The following is a 13792-nucleotide window of genomic DNA, read 5'->3' on the forward strand; positions in this document are numbered from 1 at the left end:
ACATCACTGTCTAAATGTTTCAATTGATTTGTCTCCTTATCAGCTTGTTGTGTATTTGATGTATTCTCTACAGTATAAATAAAAGTTAAATGAAAAATTAAATGTCATATATTCAGGTTTCACTAAGTCAATCTTGAGGACAGCGTAAAGCCCCTATCTCACTGGGCTGCGACAGTGTGCGACAAGTTGGAGACACAAAATTGCGTAAAAATATGCTAATTAGCGACAATTTTCACTTGCAGTCTCACTGAGTTGGTTCCTCACAACACGTTTGCGAATGTCCTGGCCAACACTTGCCAGGAGGTCGCATTTATGTCTCGCGAGCGTCACACGAACGGAATGTCAGTCTCATTTTTGTCTCAAATCAGTCACAATTTAGTTTCATATATCGCCAAACCCTCGCAAAGTTGTCTGACATTGCTCGCACTTTCTGACTCGCGGAAACTAAATTGAGAAGGGTTTGCAACGCGTTTGAGACACATGCGACCACTATGAGACTATTTTGAAACTAGATTTGTCGCACACTTTTTTTGAACATGTTCAAAATTCATGCGACAGGACTGCGCGGCTCTGCGACTCATGCGAGGCAATTGAGACCTCCGCGAACGTTTGGAGACAGTTTAGAGACTCCCTCGAGAATGCAGTCTCCAACTTGTCGCAAACAGTCGCAGCCCAGTGAGATAGGGGCTTATGGTGTGCATTAATGTAGCGTCAACAGCCACCATCCGCAGATTAACACACAGTCTTAATAGGCTGCATTCGAGGAGCCCAGATGTACCACGGGCCTTGGATTGGCCTTCTACTTCTGGTTGTCCATTAAAAACTTTACAATAAGGGTACATTAAATAACTGTTACTTAATGCTTAGTAAAAGCTTAACAAAGCATTAGTTAACTAAGCATAGTTAATGCTTAACCAATCATTGACTAACCATTAATAACTAAGCATTGACAGTTACCAGAATAATTAACAATGTTATAAACCTTTTTAGTGTGACCCATTATTATTGTTTACATTTTCTATCTTCACACAGAATGCTTTTGCCATTTTAATAATTTAAATATTCATGACATGTTATATTACTTATTTAATTATATATAACTTACCACCATAAACTTTACTCTATGAACACAAATCAATACATAACTTATTTCACAACTTTGTTCTAACAATTTGAACTTAAATACAGAAATCACAATGATACATTTAGAAATGTATATGTGTGTGTGTTATATATTAAAAATGCAAGATATTTTTAATTCAACGTAATCAAATATAAATGATAATTTACCTTTACATAGAAAACTATTTTGATTAATACTGTGTTAACAAGTAATTCTTTACTCGTTAATTTTGACACACATCAATTGATCAATAATTTTATAACAATTTTAGATCTTTCATTAAACTTTCCACATTGGACAGAAGTCATATACAGTACATCTAGACACATTTCATTCAATTTCATTTAACCTTTTTTTATACTCCAGAGATCAATTGAGGGGTGAGCCTCATTTGCAATGATGTCGAGTCAATAAATGTATTTATTATACGTTATATAATAAAATATAAAACATGAAATTGTATTTATATTAAATGTGTTTACATGTGTGTTTGCCATTATATATCATATTATACCAAATACACAAATATCTCAATTCCTGTGCATTGATTGTGTTCATTGTAAAATCCTATTCAGTATCTTACTTCATGTATAAATACAGTATATCTCGTAGACACATGTATCATCATATAAAATAGACAAAAGATAATGCTGACCATTCAAAAATAATTGTAATAATTTGTCTCATTAAAGTTTTGCTCTTTTCCAAATACTTTTAGTGAAATGTAAAATTATGTTTAATATCGTCATTCTTTTCTCCAAAAAACAAGATGGTGCCGAATATATGAGAGGAGCAAATACTGTAATTTGGGTCAAATGTCACTTTTTCTCTAAGAATCAGTTTGATGAGAAATAATAACTTAAGTTGTGCTATGAGATGTACACATCTTTTTAGGAATTATCAACCGTTTTCAACAGTTCCATGGCTGCAATAATAATGACAAAACTAACATGTAAAGTCTGAAGCAACAGCAACTGAATAAAAACCACTTATTCATAAAACAATGAATGAAATAAATGTTTATTCTTACCTGTTACAAACAGTTTAGTTCCAGAGCCAAAGATGTAGTACAAGCCTGTTAATCCTCTCACAGTGAAAACCACTGATACAAAAACCTGTCTGCTGCTGAATGTGTCAGCTGAGGTGAACCAGTCCAAGTTATGAGCCAGGATCATGTTACAGCTGCATGATGTTTATCTGATGTTTATTTTGTTTATTTTGTCAAGTGTTTGATGGAAAGTATATCGAGAATTAGGGGCTGAAATATCCTTTGTTCTATGTTTATAGCATAATGTAGCCCCTTTACCCCAATAATATAGAGGGCAGGGCCCTAGGTTCTCTAACCCAACTTGTTTACTTCAATTGTAGTTTGGATTCCCTATATTAATTCATACATATGCAAACAGCACCCTTAATTACTCTTGATTGACAGCTATAATGGCCCATGATGTACGGAGTTCTGGGAACAAACTCAGCGTCCTAATAACCTGCTGTTGGATAAAGTCCTGAGCTGACATGTGTCCAATGTGTTGTTGCTTTTATTTTCTTATTTGTTTCTTTTTAATTGTGTTAAATCCTGTTTTTAATGCACTAATTGTTCTTTATGTGAAGCACTTTGGTGGGGCTTAGCCGTCTGTAAATGTGCTATATAAATAAACTTGACTTGACTTGACTTGACAACATTAGTCTTAAATATATTTAAGTGAAATGATGTGGTGAAAACAAAAAGTGCTTCTAGAAGTGTTTTCCTTCAGAGCAGAAACAGACTGTTTTCAAGCAGCAGAACAAAACAGACTATATACTGTATTCATCAAGACCATTATGATACACAACAGTTTTGAATTATGAAAAATGAATTATGATTATTATTTTAGCCTCATTTGTGCTTGTATTTCCTCCTTTGTCTTCACTGTGTCAAACAACTATAAACCTGCTGGAAAATATGTTTAAAATATCAATAAACAGAAGCTGAACTAAATCCCTCAGCTCAGTGTGTTTGTGACTGTGAGGTGAAACCTGTAAACCTGGTCTGTGGTTCACTGCTCTCTTCCTGTCACTAACACTGTTTGACGTCTGTTGGTTTTTGTACAGGCTGCAGGGATCATTTCTCACTGTGGGGAACAGGCTTCACACAGACGCAGTAGTAGGAGGCTGAATGGAGGAGTTTAGCTTTCTGGATCTTTAACTCAACGCGGCTCCGTCTCCCCACAGCTGAGAAATCATCTTCCTGAGGATGATTGTAGTCTGAATCAACTTCACCATTCCTCCTGTCAATATCCAGAATCACTCTGAATGTTTCTGTGTCTTTCTTCTGGTACCACCATACATAAGTATTAGAACACTGGTCAAAGCCTCTACAGCTGATGGAGACTGTTTCACCAACTCTCCCGGTCACTGTGAAGTCGTCCTGAATCAGTTCTGCTGCCATGGTAACCAGCGCTGTAGAGAAACAGAATCAGAATCAGAAATACTTTATTGATCTCGGCTGGAAATTCAGTTTGTTACAGTTTGGTCTAATTTAGAATAAAAAACACGTAGAAAAAAAAACTAAGGAATATGTGCTCAATAAAACCACACTTAGAAGATATATAAGTGTAAAGAATATGTGCTTTATGCCACAAGGTAAAGCCAACAATACAAATCAAACAATATAAGAATAAGAAGTAAATAAGTATGAATGAAACAGAGGGACAGATAGATGGAGGTCAGTGTGACAGTGTTTTGTTAAAGGTTGAGTGTGCTGGCTCCTGATTGGCTGGAAACCCTCACCTGAACACAGACAGCACAGAGCAGCAGCTTGGAGGAAAAGCATTTTGTGCAGTGGAGTTTCCTCTGGTGAACCTGGGGAGAAGTGGCGCTCTGACGCAGCCGAGGCCAAACCAGGACCAGCTGTGAGACGAGACGAGGGCCACGTGGTTTCTAACGGGTCCTCAGATCTCCCATCAGCCCCTGGGGCGGACAGATAAGACTGATGCTGCTGCTGCTGGTGATTGACAGCTCAGAGGAAGCTGCTCTGTGGTTTTCTGCTGAGGTTGAGGTTTTAAAGAGAGACAGGAATAATGTTTTTTTTGTTTAGTTTTTCAAGCAGTTACTTTACACATGCAATTCATCATATGGCGCTATGTACAGGTGTGTCTAAAAACATTTGAATATCATGGAAAAGGTAATTTAAAAAAGAATGTGAAATATGTCAGGCCTTTGTTTTGTTTTAATTCTGATGATTACGTCTTACAGCTTGTGATTTCTTCTAAAATATCTAAATTTCTCTGAACAGATTTAATGAGAAGTTCGGGTCGTAATGTAAATCCAAAAATACAACTCAATAAAACTCCTGATTGTGATTTTAACCTTTAAATGTCCCTTTACATTTCGACCACCCCACAGCACTGAGACTGCTCTTGTTAAGGTCCTCACTGACATCCACTTAAACACAGTCATTGGCAAAAGTATAGTATTAGTTTTACAGGATCTCAGTGCTGCGTTCTGCTGCTCAGATAATGGAAAAACATTTATACACCTAAACCACTTGGGGATTATAGTCCGATACAAGCACTGAGTAGTTCATAGAACAAATCAATGTTTGGATGTCCAAAATGTCTTCAATTTCTGTCTTCTATAAAAGGCAAAACTGAAGACACAACAATTAAAGTCGGTGCTCAACTAAAACTGTCAAAGTTAAAAACCACAAACCAGGGGCGATCGTGGAGTAGTGGTTAGAATTTGTAACCAAACCACCAGGGGGCTCTAGTCACAAATAAAAACCTAATAATTATTCATACATTTTCAATAAAGCATTTAACAGTTTACGTACATGCTAAATTATGAATAGGAAATAAATATAATAAATATAAATAAAAAAAATACATAAAATACAAATACAAAAATAAAGTCACACTTTTTTATTTCTTTACATATATCTTTATTGTTGTGTTATTATAAGAAACCTTGCTCCTATTTCTGCATGTTCAACTGTTCTCAGGACACAACCACATTTCCTGGCTGAACTTAACACATATTAACTCTGTGCTATTTATTTAAAATTTCAAATATTATTACAACCCAGTTATATAAACTATTATGAACTATTTTTTTTTAACTTTCCAAGTCTTAAACCATCAACTCTTTCTCCAGTTTCTATGACAGTTCTTGAATCTGTTCTGTGCTGCTGTGAAGAATAAAACCTTGACGATGCTGCCCTCTACTGTCTGAAACAACACACTGCCTGAGTTCCAAATCGCATTTATGTATTTTCAGCATACTATGATTGACATGTATGTATTTGGACACCCTAAATCTTCTTCTGGCATACTAAATAGTAGATAAGTATGGGTTTTGGAACAAAGGGACTGTTTCAGACTGAACTTCTATTTTCACTACTTCAACTTGTTCTACAAGTGCTATTAGTGCCTTCCAGTGGCGGGCCGTGCCTTTTACACCTAGGCCTTCAGAGCCATCATCCCGAAAATCAAACCGCTTAATAAATAAATAAATAAATAAATAAATAACTCATGATGACGTCACGGCTATTGTCATTGGATTAACCACCCGAATCCAGCAGTTACAGTAACCTTTAACGAGTGTAATACACTTACATTACACTAATGACACTAAACATGTTGACTAAACCATCAAGAGCATAATAGGCCAACTCATATTACACACTACACAGCTTGACAAGATGCTGCATCACGAAAAGACCCCACGTAGTCTAAATCATGACATGACCAAATAATCAAGAACAAATTCAAAACAGCCACAAGTCACTAGCAACTACCGATCTAGGCAAATGTCAAACACACACACACACACACACACACACACCACACGCTCACACATACACACACACACAGATCCCAGCTTAATCACAGACCCTGCGTCAGGATGAAAACTACCTGTCATCTTCTGTCTATCATTTTAGTTTACATTTTTAGAGCGCTGGACAGCTCAGCAGCTAAGAAAACCAAACATTATTTGCATGTTTTAATACGTTTTAAGATTGAAAATTATGCGGGTACTACCATGGAGAATGAATAGCAGAACGGCACTGGCAGCGGACGTAGCGCGTCCTGTGGTCACCGCTCCTAGTTTGAAAACCCAGCGTAACACCACACACGGCAGCGATCGGTTGCAAGTAGGCTAGCAGACATATCCAGCAATAAAATTAGCAATGAGCCAACTATAGGCCTACCTTTCAAAAGTTGCTGTCTGATTGGAAGTGTTGCACAGATCGTCTATCCAGCTGGGTCAGAGCGGCTAGCTGCGGTGTTGTTTGACCCAGCTTCACAATGTCCAGCATTTCTTAAAAGGTCCTTTTCTCAATAAAAAAACTTCCCCAGTAAGTTGTCCATTAAATCCACTCCTTCTCCTCTGTAATCCACTGTGTGTTTCGACAAAGTCTCATCTAAAAGATCTAATCAAAAATAGAAGAGATCTAACATACTGCCTTCTATCCATGGACAGTAGGCTAATGTCGGCTAGCTAGCGGTAGTTCAAGTAGGTTACTTTCCCTCCTGACCCTCCCGATTGCGACAAGGCCAGCTAGATGGCCTAGCCGTGTAAAAGGATACACCTAACTCGGAAAACTAGAAATCTGATTGGTTAAAGAACATGTCAATCACAACATCGTCCCCAATAGTGTCAACAGAGGTTGAGTTCCGAATCGCATACTTTCTACTATATAGTATGTAGAAAAAAGATTTAGGATGTCCCGATTCTTGTGGCCAGATTTAGGATGGTTAGAAGTACCCGGATGTCCTACTTCATGCGGCCAAGATTGTTAGTGTTGAAAAGTGCATCCTATTTGGGCGATTCTGACCCACAATCCAGTGCGCACGTGAAGTGACGTAACATCGACGAAGCCTCCATATGAAAACAAACGGGGATGCGACGGCGATCAAGGCGCAATGTTATGATGAAATAAGAGAGAAAAGTATGTCCCAATAGTATGCCTACTGCCTCCTAACTAGATTCTTTTTATCATCGGATGTAGTATGTTGAATAGAAAAAAGAAAGAGTATGCGATTCGGAACGCAACCAGAGAGGGGATTCTCTCGGAATTCTGAAGGTCTTGGCCAGATATTTTTTTACCCGGAGACAGCGCAGGGAAATAATCTGATTGGATAAGAGCTCTACTATATAGCGGCACACCGGAGGCAGCGCAGCCGAAGGAAAAACAATTAAATTACGTATTTAGACTTACGTGAACAAACTCTTTAAAATAGATGGAATTAATGAAAACATGTTATATATTAAAATGTATAAATTATATATTTAATACAAAATATAATAATTTATTAATAATATATAATTTCGTTTTTCTGAAAGTCTTTAGTCCAGCAGAGAAGGCTTTGCTGGCCCTGACGGCCCGCCACTGGTGCCTTCTGATGTTGTGTATGAGAACCCCAGGTTTCTATCAGGGCCAATAGAAGTAGTGGTAATATTTGTACCTGTAGCATTTACTGTCTTGTATTAGTTGCATTACAAAATAGTGTTTGAATAATGTTTAAAAGTTGAAGCAACAATGAAGCCAGTAATACTAGTGATTCAGTGTTGTGTGGTTTTCTTCTATCCACTAGATGTCACTGTTGTTTATATTTGATGTTAGAGCATCAACAGCATCTAATATGGAAGCAACTCATAATCACTTGATGTTGTGTACCTTATTAAATTGAAAATCCCTAAATGGTCATGTATCCCTACCACAATGAGAAATACACTGTTTTGATTATTAATCTAAATGTATTAAAGGCAAGTTTATTTCTATAGCACAATTCAGACACAAGGCCATTCAAAGTGCCTTAAAGGGGCATGAAATACATCAAGATTAGACATTAGAGCTATTGAGTGAGTACAGCAGCAGATATGAATCTATTCTCTGTGGTTATTAGGATTCATAAAAAAACTGTTAAAAATAAATGCCCATTGTGTTTTCGAAAGCAGAATCTAAGGTTGGGTTTGGTTAAACGTTAGTGTCCCTTTGGGGAAATTTGGCTCGGGTACAGGGTAAGATTCCCTCATAAAAAGTTGAACTGTTGCTCTGAGTTTAGCTGTGTGGGTGGAAGGCTCAGTGGTATAAGGAGCCTATATGTTTGTTTATGTGTGTGTGTGTGTGTGTGTGTGTGTGTGTGTGTGTGTGTGTGTGTGTGTGTGTGTGTGTGTTAGTGTGTGTGTGTGTGTTTGTGTGTGAGAGAGTACAGCAGCAGATATGAATCTATTCTCTGTGGTTATTAGGATTCATAAAAAACTGTTGACAGTGAATCAACACTTCCTTTGCTGCAGCAGACGGGCTGTGTGGGTTTCTGCTCTGAAGCTTTCTCACATTAATATCACAATGACAGTTACAACCATCCACTCTGGTCTTAACTTTCAATACTAAAGTGTTTACATTTAATAATATGTAAGCAGTGAATTCTAGAATATATACTCATAAAAAAGTATTAATATAATAATAATGTAATGTCATTGATATAATAATAATAATAATAATAATAATAATAATAATAATAATAATAATAATAATATACAATTAATATATATATAACATAATATTATAATAATCTTATATTAATCTATACTTAAATAATATGTTGTTCATCTTCGTCATTGATCAGAGTGTCAGAACACAAACCACAGAGACAAACAAGTCAAACAAACAATGAGCAGAACTAGAGCGTCCATGTTGGTTCAGCTCAGTGACCACAGTGTCATCAGCGTAGAGTTTAACTTCCACACTGACACATTTATAAAAGTGTCTCAGCCCTGAACCTGGTGGGACACACACACCCACTGACTGGTATATAATGTCTATGTGTTCCTGTCTGCTTCTCTTCTCTTGGCTTTGTTGTCCTTGTTTAGCTGTTTTCTCTATCTGCATACCTTCATGCGTAGTTGTACTTTGCACTGTGTGAAAGTAAACTGAGATCTACTTTCAACCAGAGACAAACTACGTGTAGGTGTCATCATACACGGCCAATGGAGACAGTGTGATTTTTTTTAGTTTATTGAGAATGTAACACTGAAAGAATTGAACAAACCTGCTTAACTCATTATAATAATGTATTAGAAATAAACTCAAGAACAGAAATAATACAATCAACGAAGAACTATCGAAGAGACAGCTAATGATGAAGTCATGATTATGAGTAGAAAATGAAACTATAGTATCACAATATCACTGTGAACAACATGATATACATTTAGTCACTATGAATATAAGTGTGTTTATACGATTTATATCTTTAAGTTGACAGTATTTCAGCTCAGTATAAAACATATATTTTACAACCAAACACAAGACTTTTTAAAAAGCTGATCAAAGTGATCACTGAGATGAATGGATGAGATTTGATGGTGAGGAAAGGTGAAGCAGAAAACAGTCAGTCAGCCAGTGTGCCGTTGGTGGACGGTCCCATGTTTCTGAAGATCATCATCACATAGAGGCTGTAGCAGTACACCAGACTCTTCACTATCAGCAGCGTGTACAGCAGCACCAGCAGCTTCACCCTGCACTCAGCCTGGAAGATCACTGACAGACAGACAGACAGACAGACAGACAGGCACGCAGACAGACAGACAGACAGACAGACAGACAGACAGACAAGAGTTATTCGTCTGTTTCAACACATTATTATCAATTGAACAATCAAACCTCAAAAGGACCATACTGAATGATTAGAAACAAGTCAGGACCAAAGAAATTACGAATTACGAATAAAATAATGAAGATTAAAGTTACTGAAGGATCCAATGGAAAGTCTACATTTAAAGACACAGATTATTATGATTGGGAAGTTGGATTCATTGGAGCTTCTAGATTTGGTCCTCAAAGATTTCATAGCGCCCTCAAAGCCCCTAATGTAGTGAAATGTCTCTAAAACTGTCCATGCAGAGAGGCAGAAGGTGATCTTACATTGAGCTTGGTGCAGAGCTAGCAGGTATCTCTCTGGAGGAATGGAGGCTAGAACCTCTGAAACAGAAAAGGATTCAAAAAGAAATGTCATTCCAGGCGGGTGGTGTAGTGGTAAGAGCCCCCCCCCCCCCCCACATAGAGCCTCAGTCCTTCTCTGACCCATTTCATCTCTGTATCTATTTCACTCCACATAAAATAAAAGCTTGAAAATATCCAAACATTATCCTTAAAAAGAAAATAAATTAATATAAGAAATGTCGGCTGCTGCTGAACACAGTCCCTGAGTCTTCATTACCTTGTTCTGTCTGGGCCTTCACTGTGCCGCTCTCATGCTCCACAGAGCAGAGATATTTATACGTGCTGTTCTCTTGATTGATCCTTAAGATGGAGGCAGTGTGTCCAGACTCTCTGAGCTCCAGCTGCTCTCCCTGATCAGCGGTCACCTTCTCCACAGCTCCATTCTCCTTCTGTCTTTCCCAGGAGAACTTGACCAGAGGAGGAAACATGTCTGAGGCCAGACACAGCAGGGAGCTCTGGCCCCCAGGGCAGGCGCTGGATGCTGCTGGGTACACGCTCACCACGGGCTTCACCACCTGCTCATCTAAAACATCCAAGAGTACCTATTTGCAGACCCATGGAGAAAACGGACCTCCACTACACCGGAAGCAAGATGGGACCACGCCCCAAACTCATTTCATTGGTCAGAATTGTAACCTACTCTGAGTTTGTTTTCACTTTACGCTGCAGCTCCGACTGAAGAAAGAGTGTCACTGCAACAACGCGACCATGTACAGTTTAAAGCAAAATCACTCCATAGAAATCTCCATTTTTAGAATTTCCTGATGATGTTACGTTTAATCGATCATTTGTCTGTGTACATTCAGTACACTCTCAGTTTCTCCCGGCGAAAATGAAATCCAAGCTGTGGCCGCCATTGCTACAGTTTTTAATTCAGGTTTTTAAAAGATTTATAAGTTATTAATTGGGTTTTTGATAACATTGTTGGTGAGAAATGTGTGTCATACTTTCACAATCTTCACTCAGTGAATGTGTACGATTTAGTTTGATGGTTATCACGAGTATTATTCTGGACATCGCAAGGTTTGTTTATCTTTGATCAGCTGCTTGAACAACGTGCATTTGTTGATAGCAGAGATTGCACTGATTGTGAATTAAACAGACGGATTTCAGAAGATGTACACAAAGCTTCGTTGCTTCATTCATCTTCTACCTCAACATCTACTTTTTACCACCGTCCTGGCCACTTGGGACCCTTAACAAACTGACGTATTTTACTGTGTACTAGCACCATAACCGGTGGAAACCGTGTATTATTATTCACCGCTAGGTGAACTCCGGCAGTAAAACAAAAAGAAGAAAACAAATTCAGAGCAGGTTACAATTCTGACCAATGAAATCCACTTCCGGTGGAGCTCCACTTTCCCCATGCGTCTGCAAATAGGTGCCTCTCAAAACATCACAGACACATTCACACAGTCAGCAGCAGCTTACAGCCTTTCTTAACCCGGGAGCTGCTGGCTTCATCAGGGATGCTGCCAAAACATATTATTCAGATGTTGAAATAATAATTAAAAATAAAAAGATGGTTACAATCAATCTGTCTCACATGCCCCATGTCACAACGTCAATATCGGGGACAGTGTAAGGTGCGCAGTAATGTATGTGTAAACATATTACCTTAAATCTGCCGAACTCTACCACTAACTGTGTTAATTAGGCTACATTGTAATTTCACTCATTTCATTTTAATTGCAGCCTTTCTACATCACTGTCTAAATGTTTCAATTGATTTGTCTCCTTATCAGCTTGTCGTGTATTTGATGTATTCTCTACAGTATAAATAAAAGTTAAATGAAAAATTAAATGTCATATAGTCAAGTTTCACTAAGTCAATCTTGAGGACAGCGTAAGGTGTGCATTAATGTAGCGGCAACAGCCACCATCCGCAGATTAACACACAGTCTTAATAGGCTGCATTCGAGGAGCCCAGATGTACCACGGGCCTTGGATTGGCCTTCTACTTCTGGTTGTCCACTAACAACTTTACGATAAGGGTACATTAAATAACTGTTACTTAATGCTTAGTACAAGCTTAACAAAGCATTAGTTAACTAAGCATAGTTAATGCTTAACCAATCATTGACTAACCAATAATAACTAAGCATTAACAGTCACCAGAATAATTAACAATGTTATAAACCCTTTTTGAGCCTTATTGTAGTGTGACCCAATATTATTGTTTACATTTTCTATCTTCACACAGAATGCTTTTGCCATTTTAATAATTGAAATATTCATGACATGTTATATTACTTATTTAACTATATATAACTTACCACCATAAACTTTACTCTATGAACACAAATCAATACATAACTTATTTCACAACTTTGTTCTAACAATTTGAACTTAAATACAGAAATTACAATGATACATTTAGAAATGTATATGTGTGTGTTATATATTAAAAATGTAAGATATTTTTAATTCAATGTAATTAAACATAGCAAATGTAGAAAACAGTTTTGATTAATACTGTGTGTAAAAATAATTGCTTACATCTTTACTCGTTAATTTTGACACACATCAATTGATCAATAATTTTGTAACAATTTTAGATCTTTCATTAAACTTTCCACATTTGACAGAAGTCATATACAGTACATCTAGACACATTTAATCTAATTTCATTTAACCTTTTTTTATACTCCAGAGATCAATTGAGGGGTGAGCCTCATTTGCAATGATGTCGAGTCAATACATGTATTTATTATACATGTTATATAATAAAATACAATACATCATATCGTATTTATATTTATATTAAATGTGTTTATATGTGTGTTTGCCATTATATATCATCTTATACCAAATACACAAATATCTCAATTCCTGTGCATTGATTGTGTTCATTGTAAAATCGTATTCAGTATCTTACTTCATGTATAAATATATCTCGTAGACACATGTATCATCATATAAAATAGACAAAAGATAATGCTGACCATTCAAAAATAATTGTAATAATTTGTCTCATTAAAGTTATGCTCTTTTCCAAATACTTTTAGTGAAATGTAAAATGATGTTTAATATCGTCATTCTTTTCTCCAAAAAACAAGATGGTGCCGAATATATGAGAGGAGCAAATACTGTAATTTGGGTCAAATGTCACTTTTTCTCTAAGAATCAGTTTGATGAGAAAAAATAACTTAAGTTGTGCTATGAGATGTACACATCTTTTTAGGAATTATCAACCGTTTTCAACAGTTCCATGGCTGCAATAATAATGACAAAACTAACATGTAAAGTCTGAAGCAACAGCAACTGAATAAAAACACTTATCCATAAAACAACTGAATGAAATAAATGTTTATTCTTACCTGTTACAAACAGTTTAGTTCCAGAGCCAAAGATGTAGACCCAGCCTCTCACAGTGAAAACCACTGATACAAAAACCTGTCTGCTGCTGAATGTGTCAGCTGAGGTGAACCAGTCCAAGTTATGAGCCAGGATCATGTTACAGCTGCATGATGTTTATCTGATGTTTATTTAGTTTATTTTGTCAAGTGTTTGTTGGAAAGTTTATTGAGAATTAGAGGCTGAAATATCCTTTGTTATATGTTTAAAGCATAATGTAGCCCCTTTACCCCAATAATATAGAGAGCAGGGCCCTAGGTTCTCTAACCCAACTTGTTTACTTACATTTTAGTTTGGATTCCCTATATTAATTTCTACATATG

General features: G+C 36.9%; 1 protein-coding gene across 1 annotated transcript; it reads right to left on the bottom strand.

Moving 5' to 3' along the window:
• Positions 1-9498: 9498 nt before the first annotated feature.
• On the bottom strand, positions 9499-13568 carry LOC307255494 (uncharacterized protein; the record flags this gene model as incomplete). The annotated part of the gene is made up of 4 exons (XM_080034179.1): positions 9499-9647; positions 10032-10088; positions 10327-10632; positions 13433-13568. 4 exons carry the CDS (start codon positions 13566-13568, stop codon positions 9499-9501), a joined length of 648 nt encoding a protein of 215 aa, XP_079890305.1.
• Between the last annotated feature and the right edge of the window lie 224 nt (positions 13569-13792).

Source organism: Ammodytes marinus (assembly GCF_949987685.1).
Source record: "Ammodytes marinus genome assembly, chromosome: 9".
NCBI lineage: Eukaryota > Metazoa > Chordata > Actinopteri > Uranoscopiformes > Ammodytidae > Ammodytes > Ammodytes marinus.